The sequence below is a fragment of the Opisthocomus hoazin genome, chromosome 16 (genome assembly GCF_030867145.1).
Source record: "Opisthocomus hoazin isolate bOpiHoa1 chromosome 16, bOpiHoa1.hap1, whole genome shotgun sequence".
NCBI lineage: Eukaryota > Metazoa > Chordata > Aves > Opisthocomiformes > Opisthocomidae > Opisthocomus > Opisthocomus hoazin.
Window position 1 is genome coordinate 13,078,702 of NC_134429.1, and position 27,582 is coordinate 13,106,283.

The window sequence follows — 27,582 nt, forward strand, 5'->3', positions numbered from 1 at the left end:
GGTCAAATCCATGGCAACAGGAAACTTTTTTGTTTTTTAAATCTTAATCTGCTTCCCTGTCTCTTCCTAAGAAGTACTTAGGAATAAACAAGAACACAGTCCAAATGTTTACATTTTGGTGTAATTTATTGGCACAAAAATATTCAAATACAACATGGCATCTAAACATGGCTACTCTGTTGTATTTTGTGCATTGTTTTTAATATGTTTAATTCACAAATCATAACTTTATCTTCACCCTCATGTTTAATAACCATTATTTTCTGTTTCAAGTTATGACCAGTTCTCCCCACGTCTGCCTCCTGTGCCAAATACTATCTTTCCCTAGTTATTTCCCAATACTGCTTTTTAATCCAGACACTGCGGGAAGCTCCCAAGTGGTATTTCATTTGTGCCCTGCATCCAGTTTGCCACCAATCAATCTGCTTAGAGGCACCTACTTTGCCCAGCTCACAGTCTTCAATTCTTGGACCTGCTCCGATATCCTGATCTAGTCTGAAACGCGACTCCTACACTAGTGTAATGAGCGGATATACAGTTTCCAATTTTGGGGCAAGAATTGAGTTTGAAAACAAGGTAACAGGATGAAACAACGGTAAAATTCTGCTTCTCTCTTTCCCGTTATCCTCACCCCCAAATCTAAACAAAGCCTCCCGCACCAACGCATTGGGCTCACTGCAGCCACACCAACAGGACTGACCAGGGCAATAATTAATCTGCAAGTGACCTAGTTACATTGCAAAGTCAGTCAAAACCCGTATATAGTTATTTTCAATGGATCACCAGTTCCTCAAAGACCAAGTGGAACCATAGACCTCTGTGGTACAATCAGTCTTCACTGTCCTGGAAACCCAAACCAAGTGTTGTGTTTCAGACAGGTTGTGTTTTTCCAACAGCAGCTATACATTGGCTAAAACCAACTTTTAATATACAATAACTCTTTTCATTTACATTTCAAAATATTTGACAAAGGCTGTATTTCAGTCCAAGGTTCAGTTTGTGTTTGTAGAAGAGCAAGTTTGGAGTGCAAAAGCCTCCAGAATAAAAGGCTGTGGATATTTTGGAATCTTCTGTTACCAGAAAGGACACCTAAAGAAAACAAAGATACTGTAGTAATGCTGACTGGCATATAGTTTCACAAAGGCAACATTGAGAAGGACTGAGATTCCATACTAACTAGGCACCATTCTAGTACAGGAAAAGTTGGCAGGTGATCCCCATGCTTCTTACCAGCCAACTAATGTTTAAAAATGCTGAAAAGATCTAATTTCCTTCAGCATAGTCCAATGTTGACTAACTCTCAAAATGACAGTAAATTGTCTTTGTTTACTTTAGAACCTGTGGTTCTCCACTGTAACTGAAATCAGTGACCACCACACACCATCTTTCAAACACTTCAAATGTTGTGGCTGTTTGCAGTTGACATGTTTTAAAATCCCTGTCGCCACTTAAAACAACAACTTACTTGCAGAGGACTGTCTATGGGATCGCTGTCACAGGCTTGCGAAAATTTACCAGTGCAGATTCAACATGTGGTAAGGCTCCTACATATAACTAACCATGCAAGTGACATTTTCCTTAGCCGTTCTCTGCTCAGATTATTCAGAGAATAACTTTGCAAGGTTAGCTGAATGACCAACTCACCATCCAATGTAGCACTGGCACAGATTCTCATGAGAAGTAGCTTGCTTAATGAGCAATTCTACTTGCGTGGGTACATCAAGAGTTTCATCATGAGAGAAGTCTCGACCTTTGGAATTAAAGGATAAAACCAACATAAATGGAAGTCACAAATCATATAACATAACTTGCTTCTGGGTGGCAAGTTAAGGACTGATAGGACTTTAACTAACCTTCCCTTACAGTATACAAAACAAAGTTTTCCAGTTGTGGAGAACCTCTAAAAGCACACAGAGCTCAGAACTCTCTTTTCCCTATTATTGTGGTTTCTTCCTTTTATCTTCTCCAAATAATGGATAAAAAACAATGTTCTCCAACAACAGGTAACTTTCCAGTAGCTGGAATCCTGGTCCTAATCCCTTCAAGTACATTATTTGGCATGTGGGGGGTAGTTTCTTATAAAGAATATAAAATTTCACAACTAAATGCTTCAAACTATAAAGACAGGACAGTAGAAATTCAGCTTCCACTGACAAGCTAAGACATGCAAAATATGAAGTCTGTTTAGTTACAATCACCTCTGTAGTTTTCAAATCAGGCCCATTTGTATCTACATACAGACACCAGTACTTCAGGGTTTGACAAAAACAGGAAAATGACACCGTCCACGTAACTAGAATATGTTAAATTCAAGGATTAACACAAAATACAAACACTAAAAGTAGTGCTGATCCATCTGATCAGATTTTATCTCATACAAAAACATGCTCACCAGTGAGCTTATCTCGAACCCTGTTGATGATTTGAATTGCCTTCTTATTTAGAGCTTCTGGCTTCACTAGACCATCTCCTACTAAAAGACAGAAGTAGGAAAGAGAATTAGGAATTCATCTGAACAATGAAAACACTTATACTGCTGTTACATCTGCCCTCCCCAAACACCACAAATACCATTTTGAAAACAAAAAAACCCAGATACAAGTCAATTTTCTGACCCTTTTTTTTTTTTTTGGAGCTAAGAACACAGATGATGAGGAACTGTATCTGTATCGCACATAATTGCATCTGGATCACAATGAAATTTCCGGACCTAGGAACAATTTCTGCATCAATATAGTAACAAACAATGAAACTTACTGAAGGAATGGATGGATTCAGGCACTGTGGTCCCAGTTTTCTTATGGGCTGTCTCACCTAATTCCACACTGTCCAACATTTCTATTAAAAAAACCCCATGAAAACATAAACGCATAAATATGAAGCTGAAAAGCAACTAAAGTAATATTCTTCTGGAAACATTGACAAAACTGTTAATCAGCTCATATGAAAAGCATACTTGTCCATGACCAAGTGTACCATACATCTCTGTCACTAATAGAAGCATATCACAGGAACAAACATTATCTTTCCTCTGCTAACATACTGAAAGGCCTGATCCAACTCGTAGGAACATTTTGTATAGAAGTGAAATTGAAAGATATTTTGAAATGATGTAAAATTAATCTAAAATTACAGTCAAATAGGCATGTTTATTTGTAGAGCTCTCCATATGAACCACTGTCCCTATTCTGCGGTCCAATAGCAAACAACTGCTAAGATTCAATGCAAAGCTCTCAACCTTCAGTCAGATGACTACCTGCCAGGTTTTGCACACCAATATTTGGTGGCTAGGTAACTAACTATCACACGTCAGTTATACCTTGGATTGCATCAGTTCACATGTGCTCCAGAAGGGTGTTAATGTAACTGTTAAGGAGCATTGGCTTTCTGAGCCAAAGTACTGAACTCACCAATTCAGTCCTAAAGCTGTGATAATCAGTTGTTTATCTGTCTACTTTTGAGGACTGAAAATATTTACCCATCTTGTGCACTGCTAAACAAACCTGCTCCAAACATTTCACACATACACCATCTTTTCTACTCACCTACTGACTGACTAGCTGAGTAGGAGTCTGTTCTTGTTCGTGAGCGCTTATTGCCCTTTGTATTTGCTGCAAGAAAATATGAAGTTGAAAAGTATGAACTGGAGTTTCAGTGTTTCATAGCAAATTTGTCCACAAACAATACAGATTTGACTGCCTTTCTCCTTCTCCGGATTTTATGTCACCTGAAAACAGCTTTCAATCTCATGATGACAACTAATACAAAAACAACGCAAATAATTTTGCTTGTAGCTTAGTTCTGTGTCTATAGGCAAAACGGTTTTAATCACCGTGGTAACTTCACATTACAATCCCTAAAACCGTGTGTGCACAAAAACAGCACGTGCTAACCAACAATTTCAGACTGTCTTCAAACAGACACTGGATTTCAGGCTTCTGGATTTCTTATACGAAATCCAACTAATTACTCTCTTGCTGTCACTGTTTTATCAGAATCACTTACTGTCCATCAGCCGCCAATTCAATAATGGATCATACACGAAGGCTTCAAGCACAGCCATGACACTGTCCTTATGTTCCCGCAGGACTTCCATCACTGTGTGACAGGTAATTCTGTAATTGCCATCAAGACCTGTCACCTTCAGAACAGAAAGAAGCCAATCAACCATGCTGTTTCGTTCGCTATGCAACTCCAACTCTAACATTCAAGGAGAAGGAAGTGACTTGTGCTTTGAACTGGAATTCACTATGCTTTCATAGAATTATTAAGGTTGGAAAAGACCTCCAAGATCATCAAGTCCAACGAACAAGATACATGTTCGTTACAAACTAAGAAGCTCTCTTCTACCATTAAGATGATCTTTGTGAAGCACCATGCCATCGTCTGCATCTGGTTGATGCAAACAGCTATTTGAAATGAGGAAACTAAGGAAGGCCTAAGAAATTGGAGGAATTTCAGGGGGGTTTTTTGCATCAATTAAAAGGTTGCTTTCCACTTTAACATATTGTAAATATCACAGGAGATTTTAACTTACAGAAAATGCAGTTGAAATATTAACAGCTCTGGTCCTTAAGGAGTGGAGAGGTTTAGCCACAACAGAAAATACAGGGAAAACTGTGAAATGGATGCCATTTTCTCTAGGAACAATCCCCTTCATATTAAAGAGGGGATGCTTACCTCCATAGCATTTGTCAGCATCCTTGTTAACCTAAATGGAATCTTCTCAGGGAACTTTTCTCTTGTCATTGCAACCTAAACACATGATGATGGAGAATTAGTACACTAATAGCTACCATTATTTAAAAGTCAATAAGTATTGGGTTGTTTTTTGGTGGTTTTTTGTTTGTTTGTTTTTTGTGGGGGGTTTTTGTTGTTCTTGTTGTTTTGGTTTTTTTTTTTAGCAATCTTGAAGGTTGTAATCCAAATAGCAAATGAAGTCCCAGCTTTATGTTCCTCAGTTTCCACAAATTTTTGCAAGAAGCTAGTTAATTAACTTGACAGAGGCAAAACTCAAGCATGTGCCTAGCTGCTAGTATCAAGTAACACAGGCTGCCTATCAGCAGCTGAAATTGCTCCAATAAATCTTATGGAAAAGTGATGTTAACATTTCTTCGCTTGTTCTAGTAGTCAGCTAATCCCCAAGACATGCCTCCAAGCTAAAGCATCTATTATTTTCTTTTTGCCTGTAGGCAAAGTGAAGCCTAAGAGAGAGCCAAAGGACTTGCCCAGGATCACACTCCAAGGTCAGTTTGTCCTGGCTTACACATTCATTGCCTTTCCACCTGAAAATGTGAAATATTACAGAAAATGTAACACCCAAATATGAAGATTTACCTCAAAACAGTCCCCAAAGTCGATATGCAGGATCTTTCCACTCAGTCTGTCTAACATCAGATTGGAGGGGTGTCTTTGATGAAGGAGTAGGAGAAAAAACAGGGTGACAGACCATTATAAAAACCCAAAGTAAATCACAGCAGCTCCACTCTGAAATGGTATTTATCTTCATGAACAAGAAAAGCCAGTGACAGCTTGCTTGTCTGAGATCTTCAATCTCAGGATGAACAGAATAGCTTTCCTGACAGTGTATCTATCACACTATTTTTGTAATTACCTCTCAGGAGTTAGAGATCTTCTCACCTTGGAAGATAAACAACCTATTGGACCAGAGCCATCAGTACATTTCTTGGATATGAACATTTATTTTTCAGTTAAGAAAAATTCTTCTGTTTGTCTTAAGCTTTTTCATTTTTTTCAGTATAATGTAATGAATTCTGCTACAAATGAAGTAATGCAAATTGGATTATCACCAGAGAAGAGAATCTATCCAGCCTAGGAAAACCACGATGCTGCTATTCATGCTGACTTGTTCCAATTTCGTTTTAATTCAATTTTCAAACGTTTATAATTTAATTATAAAGACCTTTAAGTTCAGGAATAAAAGCATTTGTTATGAAAACATTTGAAAGTTTAGCTGGTTTCACATTACAGACCTTAAATCTAAAATACATTGTCTTCTAAAGTATTTTGGAATTATGATGTCCCCTTTTGACAGTAAGCCATATACTAAAAGAAAATATTTATTCTTTTTTTTTTTTCATTATCTGCCCAATCCATTTGGATTGTACATACTTCCCTCCAGAACATGTCTGCATCGTAGATCAAAAAAAGCACCATGTTAAGTAATAGTTAAATCAACATTAACTTTCATCTGTTTTAAGTCTAGAGCAGTCTTTAGGGAGTATTTATGGGGACTTCATGTGTGTGTCTAACAACTGCTGTGAACATACATAGCACTAGAGGTTCCTGCTTCACAAAACAAATATCCACCAGGCAAAAAAACTATGCAAAATAAGCAGGGTTACTGAACCGATTTGGAGGGAGAATCAGAAGACCTCTGCCACTAAATACTTTTTCGATTTCTTTTTGCTACTTCAGGGAAGAAAACCTGATGCTTTATCATGGTGCTTCTTTCCTCCCCAAAAAGCTGGATGTATGTGTACAGTCCTAACACGCTGTACAAAAAAATTTGCCATCTCATATGCATGAAGCACACACAAGCACACAGACTGGTGTCAACAAGATTTCTGTTATATAGAACAGGTGGAGAAATATTTCCCATCCTGTGACTGAAAGGAAAGGACAAAATTAGAACTTGTGGTCCTTGATGTAATTCTGCCTAGACTCCTCTCAAAATGGAAGAAATTCTTATTTGCACTCAAGATACACAAACCCTACATCTCATGTCTGCAGTGCTGAAAATAATGGCAGCACAATTAGGTCCTGAAAGATGGTATCGTTATAACTCAACAATAACCACAATAAAAGATGCTATCATAAAAACAGATCCAAAGAATCAATTGATAGCATACAGAGTAGGTGCTTTTATTTAAAAGCAACCTTCACAGTTTCACTTACCTGTCCCCAAGGCCCAAAATGTATCCAACCATTGACATCACAGCTAGTGAACGAGTGTAGTTTGTCCTTCTGTCAAACCACACCTTACAAGTGGAGACAAAATGGAACAAGTCAGGCAGGCATGCTTCATGCTTCAGCTTATATTTTAATTTATACATTAACTACTTGCATTTTGCACAAAGGGAAACTGTGATATGCTTAGGTTCAATACACACCATTGCCTGAGGGAGTTCAGACATCCTGTGGCCTTGAATTAGATGTCTAAGCCATTAAGAGAATATATTCTGAGGCTCCTGCTTTTCTCTCCCCTCAGTATACGTAGCCTACGTAGTATATGTAGTCTCCAGTTTTGGGCTGCAGACTGCACTCTGGCAGCCATTGTGATCTGAGCCTTGTAAGGCCTCTTGTGAGGGGATACACATGTGTGGATACATGTTCTGCAGCGATTCATCTGGAGTTTATGATGAATAAATGTCACCTCTCGCTCATTCTGCAGGGAAGGTAATTCCACGTGATGCTGATTGCCAAAAACAAGCCATTACATGTGCTGAACTCACCTCCGAGCTTGGACTTTTCAACCACAGCAGTTTGGCAAGGTCATCACCAGCTGTATTATTGACAGCATGTTCAAATACTTCTACTTTCTGCATCAGAGTCAGGTGGTCATAATCTGGAGCCATCTATAATTGAGAAGTGACACTCCGCAACTTAAAAAAGCTGCCTCCAGTAATCCCTAGTTGTACTACGAGAAACATGGTAATCACAAATAATTTCTTATCAAGTTTATATTGAAATTATTTGTAGACTAACCACTATGTCCCCAAACACAGCGAGATGACCACTAAAGAGTGAAGAATTCATTTTAAATGGGATAGCAAATGATTTAGCAGCCACAAAGTAGTCTATAGCCATATTTAATTAAAATACTACAAAGCTAAAAACATTTCAAAAAACTTTATCCAAATAAGTCTTCTGGGTTGGCACATGCTTTCCTTTTTGGCAGGCAAACCCTATTTTTCTAGTAATATTCAGGTTCTCCAGTCTGTCTAATTTTGGCCCTGTTGCTCAGACAAAATGTTTGTAAATGCCAGCAGCATGGCACCTTGTATAAGGCACATGATAGTTACGCAAAATTCCAAACACATTTTAGTCACCAGATGGTAATAACTTGTGGTCACTGCTAAAACAGGTAAGGAGAAGCAAATAAATGTATGGCTAATTTTACCTCTTGGTAGCATTTTATAACTCTTATCTGATATTTTTGCATTTATTACTGGTACCAATAACAACCAGAAAACAGGTAAAGGAAGAACAAGCTGCCCACCATTATTCTTCGTTAAGACACTGGAGTCCTAAAAGAATGTACTGAAAACCCTCCCAGCTTTGCCCTTTACCCTCAGCATGATGCGATGTTCAATGTTGAGCAGGATCTTTTTCTTCTCTCTGTAGTCCCGGATGAGTGCATGCAGCGTGTCACAGTGAGGGACCCAACCAATCAAGCCTGAATTCGTCGACAGTGGAATAACAGCATATCTCTGGATGCTACAGGAAAAGAAAAATGGAGAATCAGTGCTCAAATTGTTTTGCGTTGTGAATCGTTACATTTAAAGATGCTTCAAACAACTGCTACTAGATCTGATTCTGATCCAAATTGTCTCTTCAGTAGTTGCGCTGCTTTGCTTCTTTTCAAACAGACCTGAAACTGATTGGTGCCAGGCAATCTACAGACATTCTCAAAGCTTACATGATTTTCACTGAAAGATTGCTTTGAGAAGGCATGTGTTATGTCACCCATGATGATCTATTATTTGCACATGACATTTGATATGTTAATGCTTGAAAGACACTGTACATAATTGCAGTCAGTGACTATTCACCAAGTTATTTAGTGACTGTAATAAAAAATCCTTGACAAAAACCCTGTTCTCAGGCTCCTAAAGCAGCGCTCAAGCTGCTCCCCTATCTTGGAATAGGGGTTGCCTCAAAGACTGTAACTATTTATGAGATAGGACGTCAATTAAATAAAAAACAAACCCCTCGGGATACATTTCCTCCAAGTCTGAATTCTATTAATGTTATTTTGTTTCTTCTTTCTCTCTCTCTCTCTCTCTCTTTTTTTTAGATTAACTTAGTTCAAATATTCACCATTTCCTCACAAACCAGCTGGCTGTGCCAAGGGTTACTTGGAAACTGCACCTACGCAGGGTGTCACCTGTGCGTAAGCACGTCCCGTGATTATCCACAACACGTACCTGAGGTTTTTACGAAGAGAAGTTGGGTCATTTGCCAGCAGAGTGTTGACCAACCCAAAAAGCTGCATCACTCTTTCATCTTGGCGAAGGTCTTCATGACCTTTTAGAAGGAATACGAACTCATGCCCATTGCTTCCTGTGAAAGAATTAATACACAAAAGTTTACTCTTGCTGAACAAACAGACAAGAGTAAATACATGTGCACCCAAGCACTGGAAAGTGTGGCAGTCAGACTGAGCAGACCACTAAGAAATACTTCACTTGAAAAGAATTGTTGGAGAGGTTTTGCCTGGTACATATGCAGTTTGACCTAAAAGCAATGACTGATTAAATAGTAGAATAACTAAGTGAAAACAGCTTTTTCTTACCCATTAATGTTAACTTCCTGGGCCGCTGCTTGGAGGTGATCACCTGCAATGAAGGTGCAATGGACTGAATGCGTATGATGGGCTGGTTGGGATCGTACGTTCCTGGCACTGCCAATTCCAGATCCCGGCACATTAAGAGTTTTGGTGACACGTACTGCAGTTCCAAAGAAGTGAGCTACCAAAAAGAAAAGAAATACAATCCCCTAGAATTTCAGTTAAATCTCACTGAAACATCTGAACAGTTCATGCTGTTGAGGGACCTATAACAATTCAGTCAGTCAAATATGTCAGATGCTTGCAGGAAGTGCTGCATAAGCAGCAAATTTGCAGCAAATCACATGCAGGTATTTCCAGAATACTGAATTTGATTGTTCTGAATAACCAGAAAACATGAAACAGATTGGTATTGACAACTTGCACTGTAAGACTCACAACAGAACCATACCTCTCCACCTACCTGAGGCAGCTGCTTTGAGATACGCCGGAACACATGGTAATAGAGATCCCAAGCCTGAGTCAGATCTTTGACATTTCCCGATTTCATGTACTTCCTGCACCATTCCTGAGCTTCCATTAGATCTCTGCCGTAGGCCTAGGGAGGAAGCGAAAAACAACACAAGAAAAATATTTCTACGGACTATAGTGGAACAGGTGGAGACCACTTAATACCTACAAAGAGCATCAAAGTGCATTACAAACACTTCATCTTGTATTTTTATAGCTTATCAGAAGATCCAGAAATCCCAGGATCCGAGACATGCACTGAGTTTATTAGACAATGTTGCTCACAAATAGATTTCAAGATAGGAAGCAACAGAATGAACAGAATCACCCTTTAACAGTAGGCTCACAAGCTCAAATTAATTCCTTTTTCTGACTTGAGACAGGTCATCTCTACTATCTGTGCTAGTGGTTACTGTGAAGCAAAGCAGACTGGCGTTAGAACAACTCACTGCAGAGTAGTTGTATGTTTTCCAGACCCTATCAGACACCCAGCCAATATAAGACGCCTGGGCAACCTGTACTACCATGGCCCCTGTTAGTACTGTAGTCACCAAAAGCGATGCAGATCTGAAGATAAATGTCAATAAGGAAGTCTGCAACAAACGTAATGAGCCCCAAGAGATTTACTCTTTGTGTTAGATTGCAAAGGTCCTTGTAACACTTCTGGGGCAAGTGGCTGTCCTGTCTGTTTTTCAGGGCATGCAGAAGATTATGCTCCTGGCCATTTGCTCATACCTGATTGAAGGACGTCTCTTTTAAAGTCTGAGGCCCACGCTCCATCATTGCATGAAGTGGTTCCAGCACCTCAAACATTCCCTTCACATTCCTTTCTCCAAAGTATAGACGAGATGCTTCTTCCAACCCTTCATGCCACATCTCATGCCATAGGATGGCTACACGGATTAGCTCTTCACTCACCTGTTTTAGAACAGGAAAAAGATTAAATGCTTAAAGAAAAATGCTATGACTGTACAATGAGTTACACATGCAAAACTTTCTTCTCTAATGATTATGAAATATTTGTTGATGGCAGCTAGAGGGAGCCACAAGAACTCCCACAATGCTGTTACACTTCTTTCTGCAAGAAGCTGATCAGGCTTTTCTCACCTCATTTGTTGCCTTTGAAATTTTCTATATATCTGTGTAGCTTTGCCCGAAAGCATTGTTTTTCATTTATTCATAAACATCTTTAGCAAATGAATTAAATTACTCTTTCCATGCTATGCTCGGTAAGTTTTGTTTCCACTTTTCATTAAGCAAAAATATCTCTCCATGGAACAATGATTCTTCAACTATTTCATCTCTAAATTTATTCATAAGAAGACACAAGAACTCAGTGTTTGAATGTTATGGTCCTTTTTAAATTAAAGCATTCTCTTGAAGTTGTACTAATACTGTAACTTCTTCCAAATGCAAAAAACCTAAATGAATTGTACTTCAACAAAATTAAGAATGAGTATTAATTTTGTGATACTATACCTGTGGTACATCCATTCCTGAAGCAGAATACACTTTATGGTACGCTAAGTACTCACCATCATTGCCTGCTGCACCAGAGTGTTACTGTGCTCACACATATTTTTCAAGATCTTATTCGCAGCATTGTGGCGAGCAGTGGTTGTAGACTTAGAGGCCACAGTCAAAGGATAGATCAAAGCCTACAAGCGACATCACCAATCGTATTTTAGAACCACACAAAACAGCTACATAAATGGAAGGATTAGCAAAGCATTACTAAATAGCAGCCTTAGGGCTAGACAAGAGAAAGCAAGCTTGCTTCTGGAAAGAGGTGGTAGGAATTTGCTATTCAAAGTCTTCCAATCTGAGAAGCGTACAAGACACTAACTCACTGAGTAGCAGAATGACTTTGAGAGCCTGTATCAAACTGGAAGAACAAAACCCCTGGTTTTAGCATTTTCCAAATGGTAGGAAGAAATTCTGGTAAAAAGTCTGTGAGGCAGACTCTCAGTAGTCACTTAATGAGATTTAAGAAGGTGATTTGCACTGCCCAGTATCCTATTAGATGGCAAAAACTTCGCCTGCTGCATGGCTCATCCACCTCTTCTTTCCATTTTTATGTGAACAGTGCTGAGGTGAAAGAAGCAGCAGCAGAAATAGTCCCCATCCTCACTATCCTCACTTGCTGTGACTTCCAGGGCAGGCGTCTAGACTAGGTGAAACAGAACATAGGAAATGCCTTAACCAGCTATCAGTCTATGGAAATTGCTCCTCTGAGCCACAGCTTACCTGGGGATGGTACCGTCCAATATCTGTGAGGAGCTGATGAATGAGCCGTCCTACTAATGGTCGAGGGGTATCAATTCTTGCAATGAGCTGAGGAATAACCTAGTAGTAAGGATAAGTAAAATAAACATTCCTGTCATCTCACGTGTTTAGTTCACAAGCTGTCTTTTGCTAGAGACCTCACAGTCTCTAATGGAGACAGAGGCCCACCACTTATTTTTGAGATGGTCAGAAGATAACACAAAGTTCCAGTGTCAGAAACACAGAACAGCTCAGTGAGATCACATGTGTTCTGAGCAAAACTAGTACAGGATCCTCTTATAGAAAGAGTAAGATGTGTCTTGAAGTGTAATGCTCAGATAAGAAATAAAGCCTTTTGTAATTTATTTACAAGAGTCATTCTACAAAGCTATCCTGAATAGACTATCTGAATTACATTCAAGCAGCACAGTGGTGTTTTATACTTGATCACCACTGAAAATGTGTCATACTCAATTTTAAAATTTTCATTATTTCTCATTCATATGCACTAATCTGCATATAAATACAGAAATGCATGCAAGAATGCTTCTCATGTCTCTGCTCAAGATGACTGTTAAATCAGTTACAAGTTGTACTGCACACTGCTCTCACCACTCACCTACACAGGATTGTTTAGCAAAGGATCATCGTGGGTATCGTGTAACAAATCCCCTTAGCACTGAGATTTGTCTTAGCCCTTTGTGTTCCTTACCTGCAGCCAAGTGTCTATTTGGATTGCCTTGACTCCTTCTACCAAAGCCTCATTCACATCAGGCCAGTGACCATAGTCAAACCACAGAGTAAGGACTCTTAAAAAGAGAAATACATTCATTAGCAATGAAACAAAAAACCCCATCCCAGCCAAACACCTTCCGAACCATTTACAAGTGGCTCTTCTTCCCAGAACCTACAGACAGTAGGATAAGGGCTAATCCACCTAACAAATTAGCTTGGACCGCAACATTCACTTAGTTTAACCATAAGAAAAAAAACCAGAAACAGGTTCCACTTAAACTATGTGCCCTTATCAGCTGGATTCCATTTAATAGGGGATTTATTATATACCTTAGAGTGTCTTGTAGGTTGTTTCCTCGAGACAGAGATATGGATCGGAAGAAACCCTGGACAGCAGGGACTGTGTACATCAACAGGGTCTTGGATAAATCCTTTTGGAATGAAAATGGCTGCATTAGTTCTACACAAGCCCATCAGTCCACACAAAGCTTAAACTCATCAAGGGGAAAGAGGAAAAAATACATGGAAACATAGGCCTAATCCACATTATAGTTAACTTCTGCTCATACTCTTCACAGGACATGTTGCTCCTGAAATTTATGTTTTGCTTGACTACACGCTGGTCTTTCAGTCTTGCAGAGAACATACTGTGAAGTGTTTTTATATTTCAGTTCGTTGACAAAACTATGGACAGCAAAGCAGCCTAAAAACTACAGCCCTACTATAACTGATAAATAAAAGATTCCTCAGTTTTTCAATGCAGGGTTAAGCAGCAGAACTTGTTCATGCACATTGTGTCACCTATGATGGCCACCCACGCCTTTGCTTTAGTTCACAGCTAGCTTGCAATCGTTTGCATTAACTTAGTCCTCTTCCCTTAAGACTGAGTTAACCTGAACTTCCTCACTTTTGCTGTAAGCTCTGAGTATATACAAATATATACATACATATACAGACAGCTTCCACAAGCCAGGGATGCATAGTAGTTTGTTCCCTGCCATAACATTTTCCTGAGTCTAAGCAATAAAGCACCAACCTCTCAACACAAATAGGGCAGAATGGTACCTCAGTGACTTTTTTCTGCACTGGAGATGGGATGGGACTGTTCTCTGCGCTCTCTGCATCACTCTCACTATTGCTGCCCTCAGTGTTAGCACTGGTGATGCTGGCTCCACTGGCATGACGTAGTTTCTTTTTCTCATCTCTGGCCTGGTTTTGATGTTTGTAGTGAAGCACTGCTTCAAAGTTCATCACTGCCCAGGCATGCCAGGCCTGTCAACAGGAGAGAACGAAAGTCAGGAGGAAGATGAATACTTTCTGCAACTTGTACTTTCGAATTATTAGAGATAATAATCCAACATTTCTGAGTCCACAGACTAGTAAGCAATACCTTGCAGACAACAAAAAGCTTTGCTTTCTCTAATCGCTTGTAGTTTTAACTATCTTATCTTAAATAACATCATGGTGAGTTCTGGGCCAGGAGCTCCCTGTTGGATATTAAGACAAAGTAGCTCTGTCGCAAAAATTAAATCACATTCCATTCACATACACCTCAATTTTTCAAAGTTTAAAATTAAGATCAATATGTTAGGAATAGGGGAGGTATAACGGGAAGGAATACAGGAGATGTGTGCCCCAGAGAAGATCTGGCACCAAATATTGATTAAAATTTCACAACCCTGAAATCAAAGGCTCTTTTTGGAGTTAGCAACAAGGCTACTTTCCTAGTTCAAGTATACTGAATGTGAATAAGTTAGATTTTTTCCATTTAGATTATCCTTTCTCCTTCACTGTTAACTGACAGGAGAGAAAGTGCCAAAAGCAAGAATAGAAACTGAATTGTGGCCTAGTTTTACCAGCCAGATACAACTCTAAACAAGAATCTGATGGTTGCTGCTTTCTCTCTCTCTTTTTTTTTTAATCCTACTCACAGTAACAAGGCAGATAGTTATAGGAGCTCTTCCCACAAACATCTTCCTTTCCAGTAGCATGGGGTGTGATCAAGTTTACTGATCTCTCTATGCAATGGTGCCTGGAACGCTTTTCCTTACTGACCTTGTACCAGTTGCGATCATGCTCTGTTGCAGCACTGTAGTATTGCAGGACTTTGGGGATGGTGCTCTCATTGATGCCTTGTAGGTTCAGCTGCCACTCACCCAGTTTCAGGAAACACCTGGTTAAGCAAAGGGATTATTCACTCAGAACCTAGAATGAAAATGAAGCCTGCTGGATTAAGAGGCAGACTTCTTAAGCAAAGGGATTATTCACTCAGAACCTAGAATGAAAATGAAGCCTGCTGGATTAAGAGGCAGACTTCTTATCTGAACTCTGAAAGATATTTCATGTGGTAAACCCCCTTCTGCAGACTGGGAGCGTACATGTTAACATGCAAGGTTCAAAACACCTACATCCTGCTTGTAAGTGTGGAACTAACTAGTTAATGATTTAATTTTTAGGGGGAAAGGTGAGGATCAAACTTCATTCCTCATTTACATCAGTTATAAAAGAAACCTAAGAAGTAGTTAATAGTAACATCAAAAGACTTCGTCATGAATAAAATGCACACAGCGTATGTGCTGGATAGCTACACTTATCGCCATATGAACTAGCCTTCTGGAGAGAACACTGCAACAGAGAAACAGTGGAAACAGAGCAACTGCTCTTCTCCCAAGCCAGAACCCCATTAAGTCATCCCCTCCTAGAGTAAAGGAAAAACAACGTATTTTTACTGCAGCAGGGTGGGGCTGTGAAGATTTGTGCAAAGCTTAATACTTTGCTCCTTCAGCAGGCTTCAAATACCACAGTTGCACAGCTGTCCTTTCTATATTTTGAGTTTTCCAGAAAGCATTGTGCAAGAAAAATATTGTGCTCAACTCATTACTAATCTGTCTTCCATGATAGTCACTCTGAAAAAAATAAGACGATGGTGTTATCAAGTCCCTGTTCTCATAAAAGCAAATTGAGTGCATGGCTCCCTTGAAAAAAAAAATCAACCTTCAATGGTAAGCACTATGCAATTTCTTCTTTGAATTGGAAACAACAGATTAGGCACCCCCAAATCCATAGAGGAAAACTGTTTTTAATGCAACAATACTTTAGGAGACCGTCACATGCTGGGCACCTATTGCCCAAAGCACTGCTGTTGTATTAAGGGCACACACTGCCAAGCACAGATGTGCCAGTGACGTGGGAAGTGCTTCCCTCCTGCTGACTGGATCTCCTGAAAACCAGAGAAATAGCTGGGCTGAGAGCTGTGCCGAGAGCTCTGCCTTCTGCCAGTGAGCCACAGTGCTGGAAAAATACAACCAGCCACCAGTGACAAACACAATCTTGTTTATGCTGATGTGTCAGAATAACATTTACTGAAATATGTAAGATAGATAGGAACGTAATACTAAACAGGTCTCTAACAGCTAAATGAGAAATCCCCTGTTCCTTTTAAGCAAAGCACGGGCCTTGTCTGAAATGTGTCATCTGCATGGACCCTGCAACCTCAGGAAAGACATCAGTTTCACCATACAGCTGTAAGGGTGTCCAAGGACCAGGTGCTGACCGTGCCATGAGCTTGTGGAGTTCCTGCTTGTGCTGCTGGTCCTCAGTTGCTATAGCATGCTGCGCTTGCTGCTGCATTGTCTGCACAAAGTGCTGCATGTGCTGGAACGCATCAATCTGCAATTGAATGATGGTTGCAGTAAGGACCACAGGGGTTACATACAACTTCACTAGGCACGAAGATAATGTGGAAATAAATTTTCACCAAACACAAAAAATAGTTGTGTTTTCTTTCAAAGCTTTTTAACCATTTACATCCCTCTAAAATCAGTTTATACTCTACATACGTAGCACCAAATAAAATTAAGAGGTGAGAGATTTCTGATGTCTCAGAAATCTGGCCACTGAATCACTACACTGAGGAACAAATAACTGCATCCTTCCAATGCTAGGCACATCTTCTTGACATACATACAGTCAAAAGCGTGACCAACCATAACATAAGCTAACGTTGTTCTCTGATGTGCAAGAACTCAGCTCTGACAATGTGACAAGGTCACTTGTACAAGAAGAAAACTTCATCAGTAGAGAGTGTCCTGTTACTGCTCATGCAGAGTGAGATTTTAGTAATGATATAGAGATGTCTCATTTGCAATTGAGCATGCACATGGAAGACAGGCCAGCAATTCCAACAATCAAACAAATGTTCTTAGCTTATAAACTGTATCTGACCAGGTCACTATCATAATAGGCAGGATTACAAATCCAGAGAAGCCTGTCTATAATATGCTATGGCCTGAAAAAAAACTAACAATCTAAGAAAATTATGCCTGAAGGAAAACTTATGGCTTCCTGATCTTCCCTCCTAACCCCTCAGCTTTGGCTAGGCTCACAGTACACACCACGGGACGTAAACTTTGAGTTGTTTCAACAAATTAAACTCTAGATTTCTCCTAAGGTTGTTTAAGAAGTACAAATGTACATTGCTCCTTTGACAGCAGATTACATAGGGCAGTAGTGCTAAAGCAACTGGCACTACCATATTTCGAAGGAAGACTCTTTTTGAAATTCCTTGGAAAGAATTATGGGGTAAGAAAACCCAAAATGAAAGATTTAAGAAAAAAGTATGCACACTTCACTGGAAACAATTAGAGCAAAGCTCTTGCAATCTGCAAGATCATTTCAGGTCAGAAACTGCAGAATATGCTATTAAGAGTCCAATTTACTTCTGTTCCATCTACAGGAATGATCTGCTCTAGAGTGAGATGAGAATCACCTGAGCTGAAATGCCTCATCTATCCCATTCAAATGTCAGCATGCACAAGACAACTGTCAGGAAAAAGGGTATTAGCAAAATAAAAGAAAGTATTATACTATTAACATTAACAGGGGGCATTCCACAGCTTGTAACCTAGATACTTGGGTAAAAGCAGCATGGGAGAAATAGCAATCTTATAAATAGTTATGCTGTTATGCCAGACTTTTGTCAAAAATAAGACAAAAAGATATTGCCAAATAGTTCTGTGCCCCCCTCATATCTAGACACACAGAATCCACTCTTCAGTTTCTATTAGTATTGGAAACTGATCACCATAAACTGACAGGCAGAGCACTTCAGACTGAAAGCAGTAAGTTTTCTTTAACAATTGAATTCCTAAGTTTGTATGTAGCCTTGTTATGGTATATGTCCATAGAAGCAGCTGCTGGCAAAAGTCCTTGTTAGAAGAAATGCAATAGGGTTTGCTTCTCCATCTTTTTATCTGTTGTTTAAGAAAAGGTTGTTGTGCAGCTCTGCAAGTGCTATGCAGCTGGTTTCCATCTAGATGCCAGGCTTGTTCCTGCTGGATCTGCCAAGTGCCAAAATGACATTAAGGAAAACATTTTAGGTCATCCAAGCCACCCTGAACTCCTCGGCTAGAGAAAATGGTCATTTCCTAACATACCAGCCTACCTCAGTAGCTTATTACTTAGAACACCAAATCAAGCGAACACACAGTTATATAAAACTCTGATCTACATACATCCCTACGTATAACTATGTATTATTTAGTTAATGATAGTTACTCGAAATAGGGCATAAGGATACACCCAACCATGTAATGCTCCTGGTACCAGGAGAATTCCCTAAACACTTTCAGTGGTTGGTATGAACAGACACTTAAGTCTTACTCCAGACTGCAAGCTCTCTTATACCCTAACATAGCTTCTTCTGCCACAGGGCTGCACCTTTAAGCATGAATTTCAAAAATAGGCATCTACTTTCCAAGTGCTACAAAGGACTGAATCATTGAGTCAGCCCTTCCAGCAGAAGAGTGCTCAGAGAAAGGGCTGAGATTTGCACATGGTCTAGGATAAAAGTGTTTCTCCCTTTGCACTGTAAACACCCAGTTTAAATGTGTTAGAAAGAAGAAGAAAAAAAAGCCCCTCAGCACAGAGCTTATGTACTGTATTTAAACAGGAAATCATTCAATGAGCAAGAGGTGATTCTAACTACTTCTGTTCCTCCTTCTCTTCTTTGCTGCTTTTCTTATCTTTTTTTTTCCTGCCTTCATGGGCTCCACATACTCTCGCATCAGTTTATTTTAGATACATTTTCTTCCCCCACTCCCTTAATCTTTGTGCCTTCTTTCATTCTCTTTTCTACAACCACATCGGTTTCCTCCATCTTGTCTGTCTATTTCTTTATCACAGGTCAAACATAGAGAAGTCCACTTTCACTCAAAGAGGCAGGCAGAGAAGACCCATATACTTCTTGGGTCATTTACTGAAGAAAGTAAGAGACCATTACACTCTTTTACAAAGCAAATAGAACAGGGCCTCCTCAGCAGCTCCTTCTGTTTTTTAAATTCAAATAAAGAATAGTTAGGTCATGGCAATACTCCCATAGCAATGGCTCTGCTCCAGTGCTGGCAATCCCAAAGACAGGAAAAATAAAAAAGATGTGGTAGAATATGAGAATAAACGGAGGCTTTAATGTATATTAAAAAAAAGATAAGTTATCCAAGTCTGGAGCTTATTGGATTTGATTATGTAAATTGTCCCTGTGTTGCAATGTCAAAAACATTCACCCTAGGCTCTCTGGAGCCAAATTGTTCCCATGACAAAACCCTATGTACTTTTCAGCTGTTTTTCAGTTAGAAATTTTCAACAAAGTCCTCAATAAAACTCAGTTTTGCTCAGCAACTAAGTACAAACTGTTCAGGGCATTTTTCTAAAACCGATAATTAAACCCCCTTACTCTTTCAGCATGTAACCCTGACCACAGGGACAGTGTGGAGACCTGGCAGTCTGAACAGTGGATGAGAAGTCAAGTACCGAGCCTACACAGTAAAATCCTGGCGTGGACAGAAGAGCTACTAGTGACCATTAATCTGGGCTGCATCCCTTGGGTACTTGATGCTGGTTTAGCAAAAATAATCCTTCTATGTAGGAAAGGCCTTCTCTGTCACTACAGAGTTTTAAAGGAAAATTTCAGTAGCTTATCTTCTGAATAACAAGGAAAGGGATTAGTTACTCTTTTTTAGGTGAGCAAAAATTAAACTTTCAGCCCTGACTTTGTTCTGTGGGGATTATGAAAAGCCAACGTGCGTGCCACCGCATAAAACCCGCGCAATGAAATGCAGAGAGTACTATGTTCTATTGTACCTTACGGGCGCTCTTCCACATGTGTTTCATGTACGCATAAGTCACTTGCGGATGTACTGTTGGCAGTGGGTGATCCAGCTGTCGAGACGGATCTACTCCTAAGAGCAGCACAAGTGTCTTATGGGCCAAAGCCTGGAGAAAGTTGCATAGAGAAAAAGCAGGTTAAAACAAGCTCGTCCCTACCTCCATTTCATATTGACTGCAGAATTGCCTGCCACTAAAAAAATACTTTTGACCCTCCAGATAAAACACAGACATAGCAGCCTTATTACCACTCCCTGGACTCATAAGAATATCACATGATAAACTATACATCTTCATGGGGATCAGAGCATTAGATTCTCATTTCAGAAGCCAGTAGAGAGTGTGAAGTCTCTGTTTCAATTATTTTTGGTAATAAATCTTGTGGTGAATGTTCAAATAGGATTGCAATGTTCAACCATAACATCACATTGTAGATTTGACAAAGAGTGCTTTAGCAGAGTGCTATTATTACTGATTATCAGTGCTGCATAAGAACTTTCAGGTATAGCAGGCCACAAAAAATTGGCTCTGAGGTTCTCAAGTATAATACTAGTCCCACAAAATAACTTTGGCTACAGGCATGAACTCTACACTGGTTACAATTTTAGCATTTCAACAACTTCTGACCAGTCTCTTCCTCAGAGGAGAGCCCATCCCACTTAGTCAATGAAAATATTTGGAAATGCTCAAGGTTGAAGCAGCACGACAAAGCAAATCATCTAAACTTGCTGTAGAAGGTAGAGCTTGACAATGCTCACCAGTCTCCCACTCTTGCCACACAAACTGGCATACTTGAGCCAAGTTCTCATGTCCTCATGAGGATTCACAACAAGAGATCGGACCATTAATATTCTTTGCCAGTCTTCCACAATTCGCTGACAGCCCTAAGAGACAAAGAGAGAACGTGTTAGCATTTTATCTCCAATCTACTCCAGAGCCTTAATTCAGAATCTGAAGGTGCTTTTCCGCGAGATGGAGAGACTTCAGTACCCATAATTCACACCAGGCTGACATTATAAACCAGCTGGCTATTTCTTTAATACTGCTGTGTGTGAAGAAGGTTAAGTTCTTGAATATTATTCTTCTTGAATATTATTCTCTGCAGCCAGCTCAGCGTTTGCAGTCTAACAATATCCTCTAATGGGAAAAGGAGAAAAACTTCTAAAGCAGAAACGCATCCAAAAATCAGGAAAGCTCTTTGTGAAATTCTGAAACGAGTCAAGAGTTTCATAACCCTTCTCAACCTAGTTTTAAAGCCTATTTTTGGTTTAAACAGTGACAAATCTCCATACAGAGATGGTACAAAACCAAATGGTTGCAAAGGTATTTTTGTTATTGCCCTTTTTCTTCTCCATACATGCGCTGCTCTTAGAGGCTGGCATGACTGAACAGATACTCTGCCAGAAACTGCAGTTCCAGCTGCTACGTTGCTTGTGTAAGCATTGTCTGGTTCTTGTCTGCCTGAAGGGAGAGGCACAACCACATTGTCAGTCAGAGCAGGATGAGTCTGTATTTCAAACGTTCAAGGATGCTCCAGAGAAGTAGAATTGTGGAAGGGACAGTAACAACCAAGTACATGGTGCCTGCTGTAACGGCCAAGTACTTCACGGTAACAGTGATGCCCTAAAGCTTGTATCAATCCAGAGACGACTTAGACTTAGTTTTGAAGTAAGCAAAAGAATTTCCAATGGCAGTAAGCACCTTAGGACCAAAGCATCTATTTCTTTCCCTTTTTCTTTTTCCCCAAAATTGAGGGCTGGGAATTTAGGCAAAGGTTGTTCCCTAACACCCAAATAAACCTCATTCAATAGGCATTTTAAAATTATTAAAAAGCAGCTATAAAATGTGCAAGAACTGTATGTACTGCTTTCAGGACTATAAACGGCTGTATTCAGACATTACACTTCCTGCCACTTTCAGTTTCTCCACCCCAGTGGAATGCTCCTGAGCTTTTCCAGACAGGAATGCAGATGGGAGACTAAAAGCTTTGTCACAGTTTCCGAAACAGCTAAAAAATATGCAGCAACAACAGCCTTTCATAAGGAGGCAGATATAGCAGTCACCATGAAGAACTCTACACAGGAAGAAATTCTGCCTCCAGGCAGTATATAAAATTTGGTATAATGAGAGCATTTTACCCTAATTACACTTTTTTAAAAAAAATTTCTCCCTTCCCTTGCAGGAATCACCTCTTTAAACAGTGTTCCTGTATGTGTCACTGCATCTGAGGATGTTCACTTTCACTGTAGGGATGTTTCTTGCAAAAAAACAGTCTCAAAATATTTGGCTGATTTAAATCTTCAGAGATGCTTTGGATTTTTGCTATTTAGAGTAAGAAAGACACAGATTTTTCTTCATATACAGGGAACGCAGCATTGCTAAAGGTCTCTTAAAAGAAGACAAGGCTAATAAATTGCAAATGTTCTTGTGAGAGGTGAGAAAGGAACAGGACAATCTATTACAAGTATGCAAATTCTCTATCCAGTTTTCCAGCACTGTGAGAAAATTCACTTCTCAAAATGCAGCCAGCCAGGTAAAAAGTTCAAACTAGCCTTATCCAAACCAGTATTTCCAGGTGCGATCCAACACTGAAATAAGCAGCCCTAGAGACGTTACTAGTGTCTCCATTCTGTACACTCCTATTTCAAGGCTTAAATCACTCTACTGAAGTGTCACAACAGTAGACACCTCAGGAACATTAAGCAAAACAACAAAAAAAAGCCCACAACAACCAGGACAAATGTAAAGGAGACGGAAAGCATGCAGTCATGTAAGCATATATGCTATTGGGATAGAAAGAGAAATGGCAAGATTTGCTGAGCCACCACACTGACTCAAAAGGAAGCTCTTCACGCCAGCACATCAGTATCGCCATCCTTGATCTTTACATAGACATACCTGCAGCCTTTCCCACCAGATCTGGCGGATGATCTCACGGCGCTCTGGTACAAGTTTATACTGGATAACCTCTTCCAGCTCTGACAGCATCTGGCAGGACACCATAGCCTGAAGAAAACAATTACATTGCATCGCAATCACTACAGGACAAATCTAAAATTAAGGAACTGTATTTTGGCATCAAAATCTTAAGTACATACGCTGACCAACAGGTAAAAGACTGACTGCTACACACTTGTATCTAGTCCATCTATTGATTCAAACTTTCTAAATGTCAACTCATTTCTTCTGAGGGGAGGAGCTCACTTCACTCTTTAATGTGTCCCAAAGCTGCTCCTACAAAGTTCTGTTTCTTATCTGACAAGAGCCACTTAGCTTGTGGGCCTACACAGGTCTTATGTTTGATACAAGCACTGCTCAGAAGTTTTACGCAACTTCTAGAGGCAGTCCGAAGCAGTGATGAGGAGAATGCAGGCTGAGAGTTAGACACTTACCCCATAGGCTCGACTGTAGCTCTCTCCTGCCATGGCAGTCAGTTCAGCATCTAGCAGATCTCTGGCTTTGTCAATGCACTGAAATAGAACAATATATTGGGGAAAGGTGGTACATTTTATCTACAGTCAACTGTTGGAACTGCTATTCATCTGTTCCATCTCATAAACAAAGATGGCATTGTTCCCATTCTCCAACAAGAACCATGAAATTATATTATCAATAGAAAGAATTGACAGGGAAACAGTGTCTACGGGCAGGTATAGGGGAAGTCTTTTATCACTTGCACAGTCTGAAGTTTGCCTTTCTACCAAATCAAAGTTTGCAGTATTCCTAATCCTACTGTCATTGTAAAGATCATCATTAATAACATTTATAGAGAAAAAGAGAAGTTCACACTTTAGTGCAAGAAAGTTGGTTACAAAATGCCTCAAGAAATGTCTCTTGATAACATACAGTGACAGAAAATAGCTTTCACTGTTTTACATAACCCAACAGGTTTTTATGAATTTTACAGGACAGTAAATACCATTTCTCTTCCTCCAAGTAAGACCTGCTCTTCAAGCATGAAATAAATCCACTCTGGTTCCAGTCATTACATAATCTCTCATCTATAGTTACTCCTGTTCAAAATGTTAAAGGTTAATCACAAACTCTACCCCTTTGGATGCCTGGCTAATTTTACCCCCAAAAAATCTGTGTACGGGTTTTGACAGAGCAGGCTGAAATACTCCTTTATCTCAGTTGGCAAGCCAGCACAGAATTCTGAGAAATGGTACTTGAGCTTCCTTGTAAATTAAACAACATGCTTCACATCTACAGAAGGGAAAAAGTCGCTCTGTAAATCTCCTCTGTGACAAACAAGCATACCAATACAGTTCTGTTTAATAGACATATTCCTTGCCTTGATTTCTCATCTCAATCTAAGATTTAGGATTTATCACTGCTACCCAAAAAACTAGAGGAAAAGTTCTGGTACATGGTATATATGAGCACTTCACTGAAAAAGCAGTGACAGACTGAAGTGCACAGAACACCTGTGAAGAATCTTGTGTCATGCCATGAATGCCTTTTATCAAGCAGTGCCTTGTAGAATGGAACCTCTTTCGAGACAATCCTTGTGCACTATCTGTCTAGAAAATAGACATAAAAGTAAAGAAGCCTAAGAAGGACTAAGACATTCTTACACTCTACAGCACTGGACCACTACTATCTGTACATACATTCACTGATGTGTTTCTGGAAATACAAGATAAGCTCAATCACCAAGGTCTAATGCGTCAATGGAAAAAAGGTTACCGGGCAATTCATAGGTTAAAACCAACTGCTTTAAAACAGCACGTCTTTCCGTGCAGCGATATAGCCTAGTTCATCTTAAATTAGGTTTTGGGAAGCCAACAAGGAAGATAATTACCTGCTGAGCCAGTGAGAAAAGGTCTTGATGAAGAGCCAGTACAGCCCTGTAGAAAGCACCATCATGGGTGTCCCTCGGGATCATGCAGGTATATTCTTCCATGCTATCCCACTGACCTGCAGAGATACAGATATTCTCTCAGTAATACAACAGCCTTCTCTGCAAGATAAGAACAGAACTATGTTGCAGTGCTCAGACATCAGTAACTAGGCCTGAATGCTGTGTGATACCTCTACATTTAAGTCAGCTCTCCAACAGCTTGTCTTTGGCAGGGACAGTTTGTTTTACATACAGGAACTGTATATATACATACAGAGAAAAGTTACAGACAAGCAAAAACATAGGCATTTTTCTTCTAAGCAGATTGTCATCCCCATGGTAAAGACACTTGCTTTCCTTGTGATGAAAATGTTGAAATGCTGACATTTCCAGAAAATTTGAATGAATTAATGTCCTACAAAGCAAAAGATTACTTTTTCTCAGCAAAAGCTGGCAGACAGCTAGTGATTTACAAGCTTCTCTAGTAAATATCTCCCTATCAGGATAGCTGATATTTGGCGTACAGATTTATTCCACTTAAGATTGCCTACTCAGTAGACACAACCTATCAAAATCCTCAGATATTGTTCTAGCTTGTAAATAAGTCTGTGACAAATCTGAGAAATTCCATTAATCTCATTTCAAGTCTGAGCTATGACCAATGTAAAACTAAGTAAAAGGGACCAGTTAAGCATCTGCTCAGACCAATAAGGCAGTCTCTTTGATACTTGAGATCACACTGGGAGACCTTATGTAAATGCAGGTTTTCTAAAGGGCTTCAGTGTTGAATAACTCTTAATTCATATCCCAATATAAATAATTTTGTTCTTTGATTTTGCTGTTTCTTGTATTTTGTAGTTCTGAAGCAACTGAAGTATCTGTGCTTCCACATTGTGGGTTGTCGTTTCCTGCCACACAAGGATACATTACCTAGACCCCAGGCAGCAGCAGCAGCCATCCTAGCCATCTTAGCTTGAGTTTCATCATTGACCTGTGTCCACTTTTCGCAGCATTGCTGGTGGAGCTGCCCCCTAAGAAGAATCCACAATTTCTGATCAGCAAAAAGTCTCTTTTAAGAAATCTGCCTTGTTAAACCACCACTTTCCACAGATAACAACCAGCCCCATAATTCTTTTTATATAGAGCAAAGATAATAGGATTCTTCTCTTGCCAACTCAGACATACTAGTCTGATGACACATACCCAGTCATCAGAAAACAACTTAAAGGCACACTATGCATTGAAAACACAAATCCAGACAAAAGTTTGCACTTGTTTGTGTATGGCTCCTGCTATCAAACATTTTGATAAACACATCATCAAGTTTGAAGACAGAGGCTAGAGAATCAATGCTGTTGTAACCTAGTATGAAGACTTGTCATGGCAAGATCTCAGAGGGGATCTGAATCTTTCATCTCCAGTGGAGAGGAAGCATCAAGATTTTTTATATTATTTCTTTTAAATCAACTGTAAATGCTTCATTAATCAAATCAATTACTATGGGTGTTGCAGCTCCAGAATTTCGCAGGCTGGATACTCTGTAGTAGTGGAATAGCTGCCAACTGTGAGGGAGGCCAACTTGTCTTCTCTACTGTCATCCTCTCCCCTCCCAAATATGAAGGTTAGTCAAACAGAACCGATGGGCTGCCACAGGCAAGACAGTCATTCTGAACAGCTTAATGGCCCAGGAGGAGAAAAAAAAAAAAAAAACAAACACAAACAAAAAACCAAGCCAAACCTAGCAACAGCAGTAAATCAGGGCCTCATAGATGCTAATAAAGGACTATGGCTCTTGCAAATGTAACTACATCAGGAGACAAATGGCCAAGAGTATCTTGGCCATACTTTCAAAACATCACTACGCAGAGTACTGAAATAATGATGCTGCGTAGTATCAGTTCTAGATTAACTGTCATCAGCAGCACAAATAGTCAAGCTGAACACCACTGAAGAATATCAGCAGCCAAATAATGGAATCCTCAGGCTCAGGATGTCTACAGTCAGTTGCAAGGTAGCAGACAGCACTTTGCAAAGGCACTTCTGAATTGTAAAAAACATCTGCATAGAGATGGAGCGCTGTTCCACAACAGCAAGTACACAGATCTCTGAGATTGTGATTGCTCTCATCACTACAGACTATCAATAGATGCGCAATATCTAGGTCCAACAGAAGAAAAACATCCTTCTGTTATATATCCATCACTGATACATGAAGAAGCAGGAGGTTCAGAGACAACACTGTACACAAATATACGTCCTGCAGGAAGGAGAAATTCCATAAATCCCTGGTGGCAACTGCCTAGTCCTAGAAAAGATGATTGAGAAACACTCAGTAAGAGAACCTATTTTTCCTACTGAAAAAGCTACGCCTAATATGCCTCACCCTCATTTAGAAACAAAAAGGGCAGAAAAACGCTGTCAGAATTAGGTTTCTCAAAAAGCTGTTTCTCTAACAGTAAAATGACCTTAGTGAAGAGGAATCTCCTTACTGTGTGTCATCCCATGGGTTCACGTCAGGACCCATCAGAAGAGAGCT

At 39.7% G+C, this 27,582-nt stretch overlaps 1 protein-coding gene across 3 annotated transcripts in view; it reads right to left on the reverse strand.

Annotated features, from left to right (window-relative positions):
* Positions 1 to 107: 107 nt before the first annotated feature.
* Positions 108 to 27,582, reverse strand: part of MTOR (mechanistic target of rapamycin kinase) — a 68,375-nt gene continuing 40,900 nt past the window's right edge. For all 3 annotated transcript variants that reach the window (XM_075437176.1, XM_075437174.1, XM_075437175.1), the window contains 28 exons: positions 25,977 to 26,077; positions 25,008 to 25,123; positions 23,596 to 23,673; positions 23,102 to 23,209; positions 20,962 to 21,087; positions 20,180 to 20,311; positions 16,596 to 16,711; positions 15,098 to 15,215; positions 14,108 to 14,314; positions 13,373 to 13,473; positions 13,020 to 13,116; positions 12,290 to 12,388; positions 11,578 to 11,700; positions 10,778 to 10,960; positions 9,996 to 10,130; positions 9,539 to 9,713; positions 9,171 to 9,306; positions 8,313 to 8,460; positions 7,476 to 7,598; positions 6,919 to 7,001; positions 5,338 to 5,410; positions 4,681 to 4,755; positions 4,006 to 4,141; positions 3,546 to 3,611; positions 2,758 to 2,838; positions 2,393 to 2,473; positions 1,645 to 1,750; positions 108 to 1,089 (listed from right to left, as the gene is read on the reverse strand). In XM_075437176.1, the coding sequence (XP_075293291.1) occupies positions 1,074 to 1,089; positions 1,645 to 1,750; positions 2,393 to 2,473; positions 2,758 to 2,838; positions 3,546 to 3,611; positions 4,006 to 4,141; positions 4,681 to 4,755; positions 5,338 to 5,410; positions 6,919 to 7,001; positions 7,476 to 7,598; positions 8,313 to 8,460; positions 9,171 to 9,306; positions 9,539 to 9,713; positions 9,996 to 10,130; positions 10,778 to 10,960; positions 11,578 to 11,700; positions 12,290 to 12,388; positions 13,020 to 13,116; positions 13,373 to 13,473; positions 14,108 to 14,314; positions 15,098 to 15,215; positions 16,596 to 16,711; positions 20,180 to 20,311; positions 20,962 to 21,087; positions 23,102 to 23,209; positions 23,596 to 23,673; positions 25,008 to 25,123; positions 25,977 to 26,077 (3,139 nt within the window). In that variant the 3' untranslated portion in view covers positions 108 to 1,073. The remainder of the gene's footprint in view (positions 1,090 to 1,644; positions 1,751 to 2,392; positions 2,474 to 2,757; positions 2,839 to 3,545; positions 3,612 to 4,005; positions 4,142 to 4,680; positions 4,756 to 5,337; positions 5,411 to 6,918; positions 7,002 to 7,475; positions 7,599 to 8,312; positions 8,461 to 9,170; positions 9,307 to 9,538; positions 9,714 to 9,995; positions 10,131 to 10,777; positions 10,961 to 11,577; positions 11,701 to 12,289; positions 12,389 to 13,019; positions 13,117 to 13,372; positions 13,474 to 14,107; positions 14,315 to 15,097; positions 15,216 to 16,595; positions 16,712 to 20,179; positions 20,312 to 20,961; positions 21,088 to 23,101; positions 23,210 to 23,595; positions 23,674 to 25,007; positions 25,124 to 25,976; positions 26,078 to 27,582) is intronic.